The sequence below is a fragment of the Aptenodytes patagonicus genome, chromosome 2 (genome assembly GCF_965638725.1).
Source record: "Aptenodytes patagonicus chromosome 2, bAptPat1.pri.cur, whole genome shotgun sequence".
In the NCBI taxonomy this organism is placed as follows: domain Eukaryota; kingdom Metazoa; phylum Chordata; class Aves; order Sphenisciformes; family Spheniscidae; genus Aptenodytes; species Aptenodytes patagonicus.
The window spans coordinates 131,776,259-131,795,076 of NC_134950.1; the positions used below are offsets into that span (position 1 = coordinate 131,776,259).

General features: G+C 36.8%; 1 protein-coding gene across 6 annotated transcripts in view; it reads left to right on the forward strand.

The window, feature by feature from the left end:
• The window catches only part of TBC1D5 (TBC1 domain family member 5), a 338,077-nt gene that overhangs the window by 182,719 nt on the left and 136,540 nt on the right, over positions 1–18,818 (forward strand). For all 6 annotated transcript variants that reach the window (XM_076331221.1, XM_076331219.1, XM_076331224.1 and 3 more), the window contains 7 exons: positions 269–358; positions 463–534; positions 3,313–3,380; positions 10,688–10,790; positions 16,983–17,071; positions 18,586–18,636; positions 18,724–18,793. In XM_076331221.1, coding sequence (XP_076187336.1) covers positions 269–358; positions 463–534; positions 3,313–3,380; positions 10,688–10,790; positions 16,983–17,071; positions 18,586–18,636; positions 18,724–18,793 — 543 coding nt within the window. The remainder of the gene's footprint in view (positions 1–268; positions 359–462; positions 535–3,312; positions 3,381–10,687; positions 10,791–16,982; positions 17,072–18,585; positions 18,637–18,723; positions 18,794–18,818) is intronic.

The window sequence follows — 18,818 nt, forward strand, 5'->3', positions numbered from 1 at the left end:
TGTGACAGTTTACAGAGCTTGAGTTTGTGGCCTCAGGTTTTTTTAATGCTTTATTTCCTACCGTAGAACTGTTATTGTTTCTAGCTTCTTATTTATTGACTGGAAAGTACTAAAGCCAGGAGTATTTTACAGGTCTTCGCTTTCTTCTCCTTCTGTGTAGAGTACTTGCTCCTCCTTTCTGAGATGGTGTATGCTGTCTGGTAGGATTTATATGAAAAGCTATGTTAAATTGATTAAACTTAATGGATTTATTTTGTTTTGTTGATAGTTATTTCTGGAGGTTCTACCCCAAGACAGAAGTCAGTGGATTAAAACCACTTCAGACTTAAGAACTTCTTACAATAAGATCAAAGAAATTGTAAGTTGGTACAAAATAGGTTTTCTACTCTCATGCGTTGACATAGGTATTAATACTTACAATATAACAGAAGAGGATTTGATTTTTTTTCTGTTTTTACCCAGCACATTACAAACCCTCGGAAAGCAGGACAGCAAGATCTGATAATCAACAACCCTCTCTCTCAGGACGAGGGGGTAAGTTGACCCTTGGTTCTATCAACATATGTGCTAGTAAAATTCTCATCATCATCATACAGACATCAGTGAGTTCTTGCTGAAGAAGGAAAAATGGCAGGTGCTAAAATCTCCCTCCTAAATTTCCAAACTGATTTGTGTTAACAGTGGTTCACAGAGTCTGCTGAACAACCAGAAATGTTCATTTCCAGGTTAATATTCTGATTTTTCAGGGCTTATCACAGGGAAGGCTGTGATGAACAAAAAATCAGTGCTGGACTATAAGTCCAGTTTCACAGCATATCCTTTCTTTGACTGAAACGCTTTTTTATTGCTGTGTGTTTTCATTTTATAAGCAAAATTGCTCTAATTGAAGGAGTGTTTAAATAGTCAATATGAAGGGAATGCTGTTAACAGCAAGTACTGAAGAACCCTCCTCTGGAAGACTGTTCAGCCTTGGAAGTTTTTCTCCAGCAAAAATAGAATTGTTGTATGTCTGAGTTGTATACGTGCTGAGTTACTGTCTAAAGCACCAGGCTGCAAGATACACATTTCTTCCAAGTTTTTTAGTTCTTTTTCTTTATACAGTTAAAAGAAACAAAAGTTTCTTTTCTAATCAGAAAGCAGCCAGCTGCAAAATGACAGGTCCAGGTTTTAAAGAAATACTGAAAATGTGGTAAAAGTATTTGGCCTGACTGTCATTAAGTGCAGAGCATCCAGCTCTCACTGAAATTAGTGGGACCTCCTAGTAGCTTGGTATTTTCGAAGTCATACACTTTGATGAGGGTTTACGTGTAGATTTGGGAGCTTAATTTTAGGCATTTTTTTTTTTTACGCTGCATTTTATTATACCTGAAAAACTCTTAGGGATTTTATAGCACATATCTTTAAGCTTCTCCGTTAATTATGTTACCATTTCTGAAAATTCTTTTTTATCATGTTTTCAAAATAACTTAATACCATGAAAATAATTTGTTTGGCTGCATTTGAGAGATTTACACCTGGAAAGACCGTCACAGATATCTTTGGTGGTACTGCTTGTGTTGCCATTTTGTTTAGAAAAATGGAAGCCCATATTTTTTTTTTATTTAGTGTGGTACTCTGCTTCATATTTAACGTAGAAGGAGAGATGGGTTCGCTTGTGGAAACGTGGAAGTATTGATCATAGGCACATTGGTGGCTCTGCAGCCAGCATGACTGTGTATGCCATCAAACAATTCTTGCATCCAGCTGGACAGAAAGTTGTGTCAAATGTAAAAGATTTAAAGTGTTTCTGCTGCAGTTTGTGATTTTACACAGTGGCACAACCTTCTTTCTGCCTATGATGTCTTTAGGAGATAGTACACAAAGGTTAACATGTCAGAGTATGTGGCAGGGGATTAATCTATAAAACAAAGCCATGGGCCAAACCAGGCGTGGGAATGCAGACCGAAGGGCCTCTGAGCCTCTGCAGTGACTTAATGTTTTACCCTTTCGGTGTCCTGGGTTTTACTTCCTTTTCGCAATGAGGATTCTGTTTCCTTCATCCTTTGCTCTGACGGACTGGGGTGGGAGCAGGGGCAGGGGAGTTTCAATGTGTGATCGAGCTGCATGAAAAGAGCTGCGAGTTAAAAAGATACTAGTTTTACTTAAGACATTGTCAAGGATATAAATACTTTTAAAGTTTGGGGTTTTTTTCATAGTTTGTAACACAAATGTAGAAGCTGATTAACATTTGCTTTTTTGTTATTTTACCTTCCTTCTGCTAGATAACATTAATTTACTTTCTCTTTTCTTTCTGTGGAGCGTAAGCCACCATGGCAATGAATTGTTTACAGGGTAGCAAGAAATTCTGGAAGCATTGTAGCCACTCTCTTTGTATGATATTTCATTCACTGGTGCTGCTGCTATCTGAAAACTAACCTGCATGAAAAGACTGCTATAGATTTTGTTCCTGCTGTATTTTGATCAATATGGCCAAGCTACCATCCCTTTACAATAAAAATAGGCTTTACAATACTTTTTCTGGAGCATACAAACAACATTTGCTGACTTCTTTCAGGTAAACAAGGCATGGAAACCAAAGAAAAAGAATGGAAATGGTCATAAGCACAGATATAGAAGAAGCTAAACCTAGTTCAAACTCTTTTATTTAATATTTTTTTTATGTTGACAGTGAGCTTTAAATACCCCAGTTTTCCCTATCAGAAATTTTTTAGAATGGCCAGTCTTGATGTGTACTATGTGTATGTACCATTACAATGATGTCATTTTCATAACAGGTATTTGATCATCATACATTCCTTATTCGATTTTGCCTCCACTAAGATGAACTAGCTTACTTCCAAACAATTTCTTAGTGTGGAAATTATAGCAGCTTCCAGTTAGAGTCCATACATTCACAGGAGAAATGTAGCACAGTACGGTGATATAGACCTTTTTCCCTGAGTGAATTACTGATTTTTTTTTCAGTTGAGCTGCTGGTTCCGGTAAGTTTGAATTTACTCTGCCTTCCTAAATATTCTTCATAGATCCCTTACAAGTAACTCTCAGACCTGCAGCCATCCAGTGAGTGAATGGAGTGAGCCTAGAACAAGGATCCAGGAACTTGAATGTTTTAATCTCTGATCTAAACTGTCTCAGATACGTTAGGCTGGTCACCAACATTCTTTTTCACCCATAAAATATTGATATGCCTATCTACCAGGAATGTTGAGGATTAATTAGTTAATATTTGTACAGTACTTTGCTGGTGTAGTACATAAGCCTTAAGTATTAGTAGACGTCTCTGTTTCATGCAGTTATTTTTCCTTATTTCAGAGTCTTTGGAATAAATTTTTCCAGGATAAAGAGCTTCGAGCAATGATTGAACAAGATGTGACAAGAACGTATGTAGATCTGTAAAGAAATTTCTATATATAAATTTAGATTCTGCTTTTTTTTATGTGGTATACATTATATATTGTTTTCTTGACTTTGGTTAGTGTAAATGTCAGGATTGTTGAACATGAATGTGTAGAAACATACATTAAATGTATAAAAATACAGCTTTCTTGGAGTAAAATATGAGAAAATAGAGTTAAACATTAAACCCTGGAGATTTATTGGTGTCATTGGAGAAAAGCTCTTCTAAATTAAGATATTAGGAAATGTATTACTATGTGAAATTTAAAGTAGAGTTTTCCATGTGAAGCAAAGAGAAGGTAAGAGAAACTGGAAGGTCTTTTAACTAAATTATGATCATAATAGAAGATTGAACAGATGACTTTCTTTAATTCTTAACACTTATTCAATCAATCGTAAAAAAATCAGTTTGTAATTAGTAAGGGAAATGTCACTCATCTAGAGAAGTTAAGCATTTCTATTTTTATTTGTCAGTTTTCTAGTGTTGTCACATATGCCTTTTAAAATTTGTCCTAATATTACTGTGATTATGTTTTCATCTTCTTGGCCCTTAGGTCATTCCTGTTTAGGAATTTGCTTGAGTTACAACACTCAGTTCCTGAAAACATTTCTTTTCAGAGTGGAAGCATTGACTGATGTGTAAATCTAATTAAATTCAATTACTGGTTTGCTACCATGTGAAATTTTACTGTATTGCAAATATTTTTCCTTATAACTTGAAAAAAGTGGTGATAGTCATAGATTTTACAAATCCCAAGCTCACACATTTTCATTTACAGAAACAAAGTCATGCAGAAGAAATCATTGCTCTCTGGTTTTGGAATATTTTATATGTCTGTCCCTAGACCCATTCTTGAATGCATTTTGCCATGAGATGTATAATTAAAATCTGAGTATGCTTTCATGTGCATTCTCACAGATGGTATTTTTTGTTTGTTAAAGGAAACAGTTCAGGATGTTCTAAGATTAAAATATATACATATCTAAACTATAATTGGAGAATGAAAAGTTGTATGGAGGTTATGTTGGATGTAAGACTTATTTAAAAAAACATATATATATATATACACAAAGTCCAGGCTCTCACTCTGGCAAATAGCAGAGTGAGTAATAGTCACTAATATCAGTAATAGTGACTAAAGAAATTTCCATTTATGTATTTATACAAAATAATGTCTACCTGAAACAATAGCAGCATACATTATATGTCATCAATATCAACATAAGTCGAACAATGAAGGAGCAAAATTTATCGAAGTAACGTGAATTTATTTGATAAACTACTTGCATTTATATACACTTGTTTGCCTAATCATAAAACATAGTGTGCATTTTGTGTATACATATGTATCTGTTTGTAAACTATGGTTAGTGTAAGAAGCAGTAAGTTCCACATTCCTTGGCTTTGGAATGTAAGTACCCTCTCTTTAATGTTGTCCTTTTCATTTCCATTCTTGAAATAAATTCCTGGAGTTGGAATTTAAAGATTTGTCATTAACTTACAATGCTTTTTATTAAAGGTTAAAATAATTATTATATTCAGTTACCATGATCATTACCTTCTAGCTTCTGTTTCTTACTTAACAAATATTTTTATATTCTTTGTCATCGAGTTCAGTACTCCATCACCCAACAGCATCAAGTAAATAATGCTGTAGAGTGATGCTAACTGCACACAAAGTAGCAAACCAGAGTCCCATCTATCAAAGCAGTAAAAAATTTACTCTATGTTTTTGTTAGAATTCTCTGAAGTGTAGTAATAATAGATGGGAAAAGTTGGTAGAAATATGCTTTTAAAATCGGTATTGGTTTAAATTGTTTTAAGTTTCAGAATTCTGTTACCTAAAGGGAACTGTGATAAAGTTTGTTTGTGTGTGTGTGTGTTCATATGCATTTTGTGAATCCTTATCTCACCTAATAATTAGATTTGTAAAACATAGATGCTCACAACTGGGCTAATCATCTTTTAGAGTCTATGTACCTGAAGAATTCTAGGACACAAATCGTCTCTTCCTAAAGTAAATGTCTAGTATAGGTCTGATGAATCACACTGTAGAGAAGTATGTTTTTCTTCAGCAATTATAAAAGGCTTCTAGCTCACCCGTACCTAACTAAACTGTAGTCACCTAAAGTCAGGTGAGAGTAATCCAAGCCATAATGTCAAAATATAATTTTTTGCCTGTTGCACAATAGGAACTTTCAATATTTACAAGGGAAGTAGGGAAGGATTTTGTTTAGTCCTAACTCATTAGTGATCAACATTTCTGATTAATCACGTGACTTATTTTTTACGGTAGTTGAGAGGTTCAGAATGGATTTTCCTTCAGCTGTCTAGAAACATGTACTTTTGAGCTGGAATCACACACCATCTCTTTCTATCTCGAGTGAGAAGCTTCTAAAACTGAGGGTGGGAAGGAGAGTAAGGGAGGTTTACTATAATGCAAGTAAAAGCCTTATTTTAGATGTAGATAGCAGTACCAACCAAGATATGTCTATAATACTGCATTCTATTATTCTACTAAGAAAGGAAGGTGTGTATGAACTAGCACCATAGTAACTCATAACAGACCTAAGAATGGAATGATTAACTACTGTCATTCAAAAGATGTACCAAGGAACAATGCTGATTTATTTTGTGATGATTAAGAAGGTATAGAATAGAATAGAATCATTAAGGTTGGAAGAGACCTCTAAGATCATCGAGTCCAACCGTCAACCCAACACCACCATGCCCACTAAACCATGTCCCTAAGCGCCTCATCTACACGTCTTTTAAATACCTCCAGGGATGGGGACTCAACCACTTCCCTGGGCAGCCTGTTCCAATGTTTCACCACTCTTTCAGTAAAGAATTTTTTCCTCACATCCAATCTAAACCTCCCCTGGCGCAACTTGAGGCCATTTCCTCTCATCCTATCGCTAGTTACTTGGGAGAAGAGACCCACACCCACCTCGCTACAACCTCCTTTCAGGTAGTTGTAGAGAGCGATGAGGTCTCCCCTCAGCCTCCCTTCCTCCAGGCTAAACAACCCCAGTTCCCTCAGCCGCTCCTCATCAGACTTGTTCTCCAGACCCCTGGAGAACAGGGCAGCCTCGTTGCCCTTCTCTGGACACGCTCCAGCACCTCAATGTCCCTTCTTGTAGTGAGGGGCCCAAAACTGAACACAGTATTCGAGGTGCGGCCTCACCAGGGCCGAGTACAGGGGCACGATCACTTCCCTACTCCTGCTGGCCACACTATTTCTGATACAGGCCAGGATGCCATTGGCCTTCTTGGCTGCCTGGGCACACTGCCGGCTCATGTTCAGCCGGCTGTTGACCAACACCCCCAGGTCCTTTTCCGACAGGCAGCTTTCCAGCCACTCTTCCCCAAGCCTGTAGCGCTGCATGGGGTTGTTGTGGCCAAAGTGCAGGACCCGGCACTTGGCCTTGTTGAACCTCATACAATTGGCCCGGGCCCATCGATCCAGCCTGTCCAGGTCCCTCTGCAGAGCCTTCCTACCCTCGAGCAGATCAACACTCGCGCCCAACTTGGTGTCGTCTGCAAACTTACTGAGGGTGCACTCGATCCCCTCGTCCAGATCTGTAAGTGATAAAGAAGAATTTTTAAAAATTTTCTGCAGAAATGGAAATCAGCAGATTGGCAGATGCAAGAGCATCTAGCTACCAGTCAAATCAAAATACCAGTCTACTTGCTGGCATCACCTTGTACATCTAGGATTGTAAATGGCTAGATTTGATTACCCTCTTTCTCTCTCCAGTATTTAAGAAAACAAAATGCTTAGGGGGCATTCCCAGTAGACTAATCAAGTGGATTTCTTTTCTTTTGTAGTAGTATTTTTATATGTTGGTCTACCTAGTTTCTGCTTCAGGAATAACAGTCACAGTTTAGGACAATGGAAGCTGTGGGAAGATGAGCAGTGGTGGGTGCTGCTGTTTCAAACTCTCCATCTCCCAAAAAACAAAAAGCAACCCCACCCATAAAAAAGGCAGTGGAGAAGCCATTAGGCAGCTACATCCTTCCTAAGCATATAGAAGAGATGGGAAGAAACAGCAATCCACTGTGACCACAGGAGACAAAATCTAGTTTCTATGTAAGAGGAGGGACTGCTGGAAGGGAGAGCTACCTTTATACATCAATTAATTCCTTTTCAAGAAATAAGTGAGCAATGGGGGGGCGGTTATTATTATTCTTTACCAAACCTTTGCAGCTGCAAGAGCATCTTCCATTTTTTCTGGTTTAGTAGCTTTCCCCATTCCAGCTGAGTAACAGGGTTGAGGAATGGCAGGGGCTGGAATCTGTTCATGAAAGAAAAGATGGTCACTCCATGGCTGTGGTTAAGAGCCTCATTTCTGTCTGCCACCAAATTTGTTTCATAAAGTATTTGTGCATCCTTTTATTTGGTTGCCGCCCTAAGTTTCTTCTGTGTCGAAGTCTGGCTGCCTCTGGTGTAGGAGCCCCTAAATGGACTAAAGGAAGGTTTTAAAAAACAATAACTAACTCACGCTGGTCTCCACTTTCAGAAAGCAGGGACTTGAATGTGCCGTTGTTTAACTGTAGCAGTTGTGGTAAAACAGTCTAGCAAAATTCCCATGTCCTTATACAGTCTTTCTCAGAAATGTAATTAAATGTAATATTCTAGTGTTCGTGAAAAGTATTCTTACCTTGCCTGATTTGAGGATACTGTATTTCTGAAACAGTGCTTTAATCATAAAATGACATTCTCCATAAAAATCCATCCTGAACTGATAGTTCCCTCATGATCTCTTGTATTTACATTTACTATAATTAATACTTCAGCCAGCTTATTCCTGAGTTTGTTATTATCCTTTCTGTCACAATCTCTGGTATTACTAGATCCTCACAGATATCTCTGTGTATTTTTGAGTTTTCTTTGTTAGCCTTCTCTTCCTAAACTTCATAGGGCAGGCCTGAATAACAGTCCTTCAGAAATAATCTCTTCAAACCCCTAAATTATGTCGATTGCCATCTGCTGTAATGCACTTTTGGTCTCAGCTGTGTCCTTCCTTTACAGTAATATGATTAGTACAAGTGCATACAAGTTTCCAAATGATGGTCTACCATTACCCCCACCAGGTGCCAGGAAAACGTTACACCCCTCATCCCAGTGCCTTTCTCAGGACTTCAGCATTGCTGCGTTTAAGCCACGGTGTCTTGTCTGCCTTGTCTCTTGATTCAGGTCCTTCATCCAAGGATTTCAAAGCACCTTTCTAGCCTTAATTAGTTATGTTTCTGTGCTTACCTGTCATCACCTCTGTGAGATGACCACAGTAATTATTAACACTAATAATTTTATCTGAAGTAGTTTATTATAATTCCCTATATTGTTTCTCCATGACAGGCTTTACAACAGCCTTAATATAACTGGTCTAAAGTTTAGCATTGTAGCTCAGACTTGGGAAGCAGGAAAAATGAAATTTGCTTGAAGAAAACTTATCTGCAATCCATGTGATTTCATTTTAAAACTGACAATACTATAGCCTTTATTTCAGCAATCAAGCCTGAGGCCTACTTTTGTTGTCTTTTTAAGCATTCCTCTGTTTTTCTTTGTCCAACTTTACCTTTTCCTTTCTTTTTGGTATTACACCTTTCCAGATTTTTTTTTTATTTTATTTGTTGTTGCTCCACACAGCTGGATGTGGATTGGGATGGTTGCTTTATGAAATTTTTTGCCATCTAGTTACTTCGGTAAGCATAAAAACACTTTTGTTTGTGCACTTATTCATTAAAGTGCATCCTGCATAACCACTTTATTTCCTATTTCCAACAGTCAAGGAGCAGGATGCACAGGTGAGAGCTGCTTCAGAATAGTTACAGATTGTAAATACTTGCATTTTCCTGGATTATATGCAGATAACAGGATTTTCCCAGAATTTTTTTTCCCTTATTCTCACACTAGTTCCACTTCATTCTATTTCACTTAAAAGGATATTTGCCCTGCCAGAGTATCAAATGATTTCATAATTTTAAAGTTTATTTGAGACAGCTACTAAAGACAGTGAAATACCTAATTTTGTTGCATCACAAAAGATGCTAGTAAGATATACTGGAGCTTGCTTAGAGCTCAAGAAAATTAGGATACTGGTTTTCCTGTGAGTTGTGAGATATTTTAATAACATTGTCATTAAAATGCTAATCATTTTTCAAATGTTCATGAAATATTGAACTCTTGTGTACATGTTTCTTCTGACATACTCTTTTTTCTCCCATTTTATTCCAGTTTAGAACTGGAAATTTTACAAACTTCTTTAACATATTGTAGCTCTTGTACTCTTCCTTTGCCCAACTTTCATCTTGAGAAAAATGAAGAGCGGGGCTAAGCACTGTTCGTGAAACTGCAGGGCAGACTGATGATCCAGTTACAGTTGCCAACCTAACACAGATTAAAAAAATGGGAGCATGTCATGTAAAGTATGTTTTTTATCTATGGAGATTTGATCTTCAGTGCTTATTTTTCCAGTACCTGAATCAAATTAATCAATAGATAACTGTTTGCAACATTTTTAGTTTTAACTGACTTGTTCTTATTAGGGGAGAAGTGTCTGCTAGGTGTTTTTGATCACGCATCTTCTCTAAGTGTTCCTAGCAAGTTTTAGATTCATCGGTGAAGGACTGACAATCAGTGGAGCACAGTCTTGGAGTTAAGTTACTTTTGGGATGCTGTGCCACCTGGGACCAGAACGGTCTTCTGGGCTGCTAGGTTTGACAGTAAGAGTCTGTGTGCAGGAGGGAGAGGGTAGATCTTCGCTTCAGTTATTGCCTCTCGTTCCATCTCCTTTCATTCTGCTTCAGTTCAACTTGTTTTCATGACATTGAGGAGGAAAGGAACTTGATCCTTTAGGCAGTTGGGAACATACTCATATGGTACATCGTTTTATTTGGATTAGATTTTCCGAGTCATTCATTTTCAGTAGATTGTCTGTGTGTAAGAAGTTGACGATTAAAACAATCTGCCATTGTATTTCATTCTTGCAGATCTCTAGTTTTCATAATGTTAAAAGGGATTACTTATTTAAATATAACTGGTGATATCATCGTATCTATGTAGCAGACTGATGTATATTAAAGAATATGGTTCAGAATTTTGGTTGCAAACCAAATATAACAAGTCTTTAGAAGTATTCTTACTCTAGCAGCACCCACAATTCACAGAGCGGTGGGAAAGCAGACAAGGGAGGTGCTGTCTTACCTAAAAGGGTTTCTAGAAGACCAGCAACTGAGATTCTGTGCGCTATATTGTTTATTTTCACTGTATTTCTTCATTTTCAGCTTTCCTGAAATGCAGTATTTCCAGCAAGAGAACGTGAGAAAAATTCTTACAGATGTTCTGTTCTGCTATGCCAGAGAAAATGAGCAGTTGCTTTATAAACAGGTAATGAAAATACTGTACAGGTGGCATTCATTGACTCAACATCTTCTATACGGTTTGACAATAATGTAGTTCTGTTGTATCCGAAGTTATATCATAATGCTAAAGTAATCAAAGAGCTGCTTGTCAGCTGGATAGTAAGAAGAGTAAGCTCACTGAATAACATATGCTTTTTCCTCATAAGACAGTCCCTCAAATTGTTTTCTTTAAGGTTGCTAAGTTGTCTAACTTCAAATTTCTTAATAAACACCATCTTTTTCTTCAGTGTTGGTTAAGAAAGAAAAAGAAAAAGAAAGGTTTTCTGTGCTTACGTAAAGAAAGAAAGTATGCAGCAGGATTAAAAATGGTACTGAATAAACAAAAAACATAAATAGTGACTTCTGAAATTTAGGCAAAGTTACTATTTTAAGTTTTATGTAATATTTTAAGTTCTTCCTCAAAGTGCTAAAGCCATGCGGTACGTTAGCGAATAGATCCTTTATCTAACCCTGTAGCATCCAAATACAACGCAACTGACAAATGCCTCTTGACTGAAGGATAAGGGTGCTACAAATATCACTTTTACAGTGTTACCTGATGGAGAGCCTGCTCAAACCATTTTTGATAAAATGGTAAAGAAAGCCTTAAAGCTGCACTAACTATGCATCCATATGGGATGCGGGCTAAATTAATTTAACATTTGTTCTGAAGGTTTTGAAGTGAGTATAAGCTTGGTACTAAATTAATGTAGCAAGACCAATACGCAGAGTTATCTACGTAAGTATATTTGTATTTGTTTCTCCAGGCTATTAACTGTAGGGTGAGTAGGGACTGACAGACTGAGGGATATCGTGTGCATGGACAAAGGATAAACGGTAGAGCAGCAAACTTCACATAGACAAAAAAAAATTCATTACAAAAATACAGAGGTTCAGTAAATGTGAAGATTTTTAATAGACGCTGTATGCTTTCAGGCATAGTCTGTGACCACCCTATCCTCAAGCCAGGAAATTAGTGGTGTTTCATGAAAAGACCAACACATGAGTTGAAGGAACAGTTACTTCTGAAGAACTGTCTTACAGATTATATCAAAAATCAAATATGTAGTTACCAAACATATTAAATCTTCATCACCTGGTTATTTCTCATGTTTGACAGACTATAAGTAAGGAATAGTCTTGCATGATAAAAAGAAAAAATGAGATTTGTGAGCTGTATTTTGAAGGGCACTGCTAAAGAAAACACTTCAGCAGTATTCAGCCTCCCATTTCTAGTGAATATAGCACAGAGTACTGATGATGGGAAAATGGAAGAACACATTCCAGCGAATGTAGTCTATCATTTATTGAACAAGAAGTATTATTTTACTCTTTGATATGACTTAAAAGGACTTAATTAGCCTCTGCTCATATTTAAAATCCTCTTGATTCCTTACCAAGAAATAATACCTTTCTACATAAGGATGGAATATTTAGCCAGATCAAATTTAAAAAAAAAAAAAAAAAAAGCCCTGAGTTTCATCACAAGCTGTTAAAGCTATTATTTTCTACTAGGTGACACCCCGTTTAACATAGACCATATTGTTAATAGTTATGGGATTTTATTGAATTAATGAGACTGTTATCATGTAGTAGAATGTCTTGCTGAGTTAATTGAAACTGCAGAGATTATATAAATGGTATTAATGAACTTTGACTGCCTGATGCCTCAGCTTTAATAAAGACTGCTTGGTGAGCTAAATGAACATAGGCAGATAAAAGAACAGGTTCAATTTTGCGAGCCTACAGGCTGTTGACAAAGAAAACTTCTTTACCTCTGTTTTCAACTGGTGTGCATCAGTAGTGCAGTAATTTCAGGAAGGGGTTGCCACAGGACTAAGAGGGAGAGGTGAAGTGCAGAAAATGAAATAAATTTGGATAATGAAAAACTCTTGATTTAATCTCTCTGAAGTGTGTTCAATGTATCACCCAAGTCTCGTGGTGCTGTGCCAAGTCCACAAAATAGCAAATGATTGTGGTTTTCCTCTCTTGTTGTGGACATGTGTCACTTTTATTAGGAGCTTTTCATTTTTCTTACCTCACTTTAAAAGGGTGGTTTTGTTTGTTTGTTTGTTTTTAAATTAATGCTCCTGTTAGCTTATTAGTAACAATCCTGCTTTTTTGTCCCTGTGTCCCTCTCTTTTTAGATAACATTTCTTTCATGTCCATCAGTACCCTTCTCTGAATTAGCTAATAGGAAATAGAGTTTGTGGTGGCGACAGGATATGTTTTTTTCCCTCTTTTAGCAAATACCTATGTTGCAGTCAATCTTCCTGTCCTACTATTTTTATTGGTTCTGTTTTTACCATTGACTCAAGCCCCACTTCCCATAATAATTTCCACTACATCAAAGCTTAGCATATGTTCTTGAAAATAATGAAGGTTACCATTAATTCATCAATAACAGATCACCTCCAAGCTGCTCTCTCCACAGTGACTTGAATACAAAGCCTAAATTAAGGAGTTTGTCTTCATATTCAGTATCCATCATGGGACTGGTCCTGTTGTTCTCCATGAGAATTCCTGTGTCTCACTTGTATGACCACATACAAGAGCTACATTTGCTATCAGAATTCTAACACTTGGCCAATAAATGAAAACTTATACTTCTGTCTGTCAGCATCTGTACAGGACCCGATGTTTCTCTTTCAAAATATCTGGACAAAGTTATAGTTCCTTGACAATTTGCATACTTATAAATGTAAATAAAGTGTATCTGAAGTTTACAACATTTTATTGAAACTATTACATAGCATCAGCATATAGTCTTACAAGAAGCAATCAATAATGTTTGTTTAATATGCGTATATGCGTGAAAGTTGTCTTTGTAGTAGGGTTTGTGGTTTTTTGACCAGTGTGAAGTAACATTTTATTTGATGAGGAAAAAGATATTTCTGCCCCTAGTCAAATGGAGTAGCATGTTGTGAAGCTGTATTACAGATTTTAAAGACAGAATCCTCACTGGGATTGTTGAATTTTTAAATAGCAGCTGTAAATATAAAATCTAAAGAGAATAGTATATTGTACTTAAGAATATGTAAAAATTACTCTTAACGTTCTTCTGTAAGACTGGTGCCAAAATTCTGGTCCTAGTTACACTGAAATGAAATAGTGACAATTAAGCTAAATCACTAGGCTAACTATTGTTCACTCATGATTTGATTGCCCTTAGAGAAGTCAATATAATTTTGAAATGCATTGATTCACTTTTCATTATAGAAATGCTATATATCTGGTTTTCTTTCTAAACCATAGACTGTATTATGAAATCAATATTTTGTTGTAGCTGGGAAGTGTCATAAAATTATCTGAGCTCTGTCAACTTATTTATTAACACTAAAGAGTTTTAGTAAACTGCAGCATTGAAAAAATATGTCTATGCATATTACACTGGTGGCTTTTCTTGCCAAGCTAAAAATCTCTAAACATTTGAAGTACTCTTGTAACTGAAAGATCAGAGGTATCTTTTTGAAATCCTGATATTTCATCATCTGTTTGTTTTGTTTTTGTTGTATGTGGGCAGCCACATTATGATTCTACTTTATTATAAAGTTGATATATTATTATGTTGGAAGAATGTATGATGTGCTTTTATCTTTTTTAACTAATTCTTATTTTATGTCCTCTTTCTTTTTCTTCAGCTTATATGATTACAGCTTAGGTGGTAGTTTTATTAGGTAGTCAAGTTTTTGGCATTTCCATTTCTCTTATTTCATGTTAGTATATCAGGGTGAATAAAAGATTAGATGTGGAGCTGTTAATTAACCGAGGGCTGTGAGTATGTATGAAAGTACAACCCAGGTTATCTCCAGTTTATTTAAATATTTTTGCCACTTACATGTATTGTCTAACCCTGGACCTATCTCCCTGTCTCTCCTATTCCTTTCCCTCTTGGTATGACCATAAGACTTTCAGAAATCTAAAGTTGTCAATTTGTAATCTAACCCATAGTGTTGTGTTTGGGAATTTTACATCAGCTCCTGAAATCAAGTGGCTACATTGGGTTTAATCTTTTTTTTTTTCCCCCTAACTGAATTTCTATTTAGCCTTCATCTTTTGAAGTAGACCCTAAAGGTTCAGAAATAGGAAGAGAAAGAAAACGTCCAAACTTCAGTAGTTTTGCTGGCTTCAGCTTTGCCCAGTCAACTGACTGCTATTGCTGCAACCCTACAGTTGAGGCTATAACAGCCATCTCAGTCCTGAAGAAATTAAAATTAAATTTCCTAGGATTTCAGTTGATAACACACTGCTTTTTCTTCAACACTGCTAGGTGTTGGAATTTCCTCTTACGAACAGATAAGATTCACTAAAATGCATCCGAGCACACTCAGAATAGATAATGATCTAGAGAGGGTTTCCACATCTACCTCTCTGCTCAGTTTGACCCACTTCAGGAAAATTCCCATTATTTCCAATAAAAATGAAAGGTTTTTAGTAGTTACTGGATCTGTTTGATACATATGAAGCTGATACTGAGTACTCCTCAAATGCTACATGGAATATCAACTGATATACAAGCAAAGCAGCAGGGTAGCTGCACAAGTGTGTAACTCTTTCATTGCTCATGTCTGTCCATCACTGAAAGGGCTGGAAAAGTAAGTGGAGAGACTTCCTAGCTTGCAACTGCAAGCATAAAAGTAGAACAGCTCCTGTCTGGGGACCCATCATCTGACTCCTGACAGCAGCCTAAAACGCCTTTGAGCTTGACGGGCCAACCCCAGTGCTCTTTCTGCCAACCGGATAGACAAGATGGTCTTCCTGGCACCCCTGTCTGCCCAGCGCACTCACCTGGAGCTGGGACTGAGGCTCCACTTGGTGAAGTAGTTGCACCTTTGAACTGGAGCACTGCTGGCAGCACACTCTTCCTCCTACAGCCAGGCAAGGACTCCACCCAGAGTGAGACACAGTAGGGGTAGCCTGGGCGCCTGGCACCAAGCCCTGGCTGTAGTTGGTGTTTTTGGGCTGAGGTCAGGAGTTCCTTCCCCTTGGAGTGATCCCTGTGTCCAGAGGCAGACAGACAGGTCTCAACCCATCGTCCCACATCCCCTCCATCACCGAAGGGCTCCCCACATTTCTTTTGTATGGCTGACCCCCAGCCCTACCTGTAGCTTGCGTAGTTCCTACCTGCCGTCCTAGTCTACCACTAGGAGCCCAACGCCCCTGACATAACCAAATTCCCCAGTTATGATACCCCAAATCCTCCTTTTCTCTGATCTAAGCTGAGGGAAGGGGATGAATGTCTGCTGAAGATGAGGTTTCATTCTGCAGGCTGTAGTTTTACCTGCCAGTGCATTGCTGCTTGCCAACTGGATTGCCTGTTTCCTGAAGCGGTTGCTTCTGCTCCTGATAACAAATTGACAAGCCCCAGGTGAATCAAGGCAAATCAAGACTCCTTTTTTGTTCCTGGTGAGCTCCGCGTAAAAGCGCCAATGGTTGGCCTGGGTGGCCCAGCCATGCTTCTAATGCTGGCCCAAGTCCTCGACTATCCACCAGTTTTTTCTGTCCTGATTCCTGCATGTTTCTGTATTTTTTCTGTATCTTAATATAGATTGCATATGTAATGTGTACATATGAACAGTACCAGGTCTCCTATGCATTGTGTTATAATGAGTTTATTTTTAATATTGACATAACAATTAAAAAAAAAAAAAAGAAAAAAACTCATTTTATTTCTCATGTCTGTAGGAATGGAAGCTTCATGTTCTAATTTCCCAAATAGCTGCCCTTGTCTCCTCTGAAGGTTACTGTTATGCTTTTATCTACGGTTTTGGAACATTATTAAATAAAAAATAATTTTAAATTTTGTAATTTCTCCCTATTGCAGATCTTTGTACTGTGGATCATGATTGTAATTATCATAAATAAAATTCATATTTATGAACATAGATCTTGGAGTAAACTGCCAGGTGCAGGGTTGCCTACCATTGCCAATTTGTTGTCTGTTATGTCAGAAAAAGGGAGAATAACTTGCTTCTGTATATTATAGAAGAATAAACACTTCGATTTAATCAGAATTTAAGATAAAAGCCATTGATTATGAAACCGTTCTGTTAAGAATGTAAATGTTCATGCTTTTAGTTAGTCTGCACCTAATATTGCTGGCTGCCTGATGCTATGTGTTAGGAACTATTATATGACTGGAAAATCTTACTATACTTTTGCTTCTTTCTACGTTTAGGGTATGCATGAACTTTTAGCTCCCATTGTCTTTATCCTGCATTGTGACCACCAAGCTTTTTCACATGCCAGTGAAGCTGCACAACCAAGGCAAGCATTGTGTTTTATTTGTATAGTATTAAAAATCCACTTTCTTAAAAAAATAATTAAGTTGGCTGGACTAGAACTTATAAATATGTGTTCCTTAATTCTTTATAATTGATAAATTGATATCAGAAATTGTTGCATCCTTGTGCTTTGATGGGAGTGTCCTTATTTCATCTTCTCTACTACAGCTTCTGAAAGGGGGATTAAATGTGTAGACATTTGCCAGGTATTAGCTGGCAAAAAAAGGGGAGACAAGAAACCTAAGGAAAACCTTAAACAAAAAGCTTACATACCTACCCACTGTTTCACCCTAGTCTTATTGCCAGAAATGGTTTAGTTTTTGTCATTGCAGAGAGGAGGCAGATTAGAGAACTACAGTCATAGAACGGACATGTTACCAACTCTCTTTCCTCATATCTTAAAAGAGAAAAAATTCCGTGTAGACAAATTGTTGTGATTTATATTTCTTTCATCACCTGCAATGTTGTAGCTGCAATATCTGACTATCCTTTGACTTCATAGTAACATTAAGTTCAGCTATTGATTCTCCATTTCACTCGAACTGTGTGTGTGTGTGCATGTAATCATACACATATGTATAAAATATTACATCACACATGATTGTCTGTCAACCAAATTCAGATGCTTTTTTCCTTGCCCTATATGTAAAGCTTTTTTTTTTTTAAAAACAGATACTAGTCGCCTTCTTGTATCACTTGTGATATTTAGGTCATTTCTTTCCATTTGTCTTTTTGCACTCTTTTTCCAGCAGTGAATAAAAGCCAATTTAATTATGTGTACTATATAATATAATACATAATATATATTATATATATTATATATATAATATAACCTCTGTTAGCACCCCTCAATGTGATTGTCCAAAGGCAGTTAAGCATAAGGATGGAGATTATTTACAAGTGTGTGTTTTTATTCAATGTCTGTCCTTAGATATCCTGAAATTACCTAGAAGATGCTCTTCAGTGCTAACTTAAAATAACCATGTGTTATGCACAGCATTCTGTTCCATCCCCACTGAAAAAGTAGAGCTAAGCACCAAAGTAGATGGAAAAGAGGTGCTGTCACTGATTAATTGTTGTTAAAGTACAATAAAAATACAGGCTATTAAACCAAAATAAATTAATGTTTTGATACTGCATATTTGACCAGTAACCATATTTTTTTTGTTTGGGACAAACAGTGATAGATTGTGCAGCAATCAATTATTCTAGATCAAGCATATTCAAATAATACATTGTGACATTCAGTAATTTGTTATTTGGAATAATTAGATGGTTACTTCATTGTAGTGCAGACAAGGCAGCTAATTTGTTTTTGATCTTTATAAAAAGGAAAGACTTCATTTGTTCAATGGAGTTGCTCTTTTTAATTAAAAAGGCTAGTTTTCTCATTTGCACTTTATATGAAAGTTGGCTTATAAATACATAATAGTACATGCAGAACGCTGACCAAAAATAAACATTCACATTTGGATTGTTCACTGTTGCCTTTTTCAGCGAGGAAATGAAAGTTCTTTTGAATCCTGAATATCTGGAACATGATGCCTAGTAAGTTTTAACAACTTCCTTTACATTTAATTTGCTTTTATTTGTAATACACTATTAATGCCAAGTTTCTGGGTTTTTCCCCTTCAGTGCAATGTTCACACGTCTTATGAAAACTGCAGAACATTGGTTTTCAACTTTTGAACATGATAGTCAGAAGGTAAATATTGCTTTAAAATGTATTT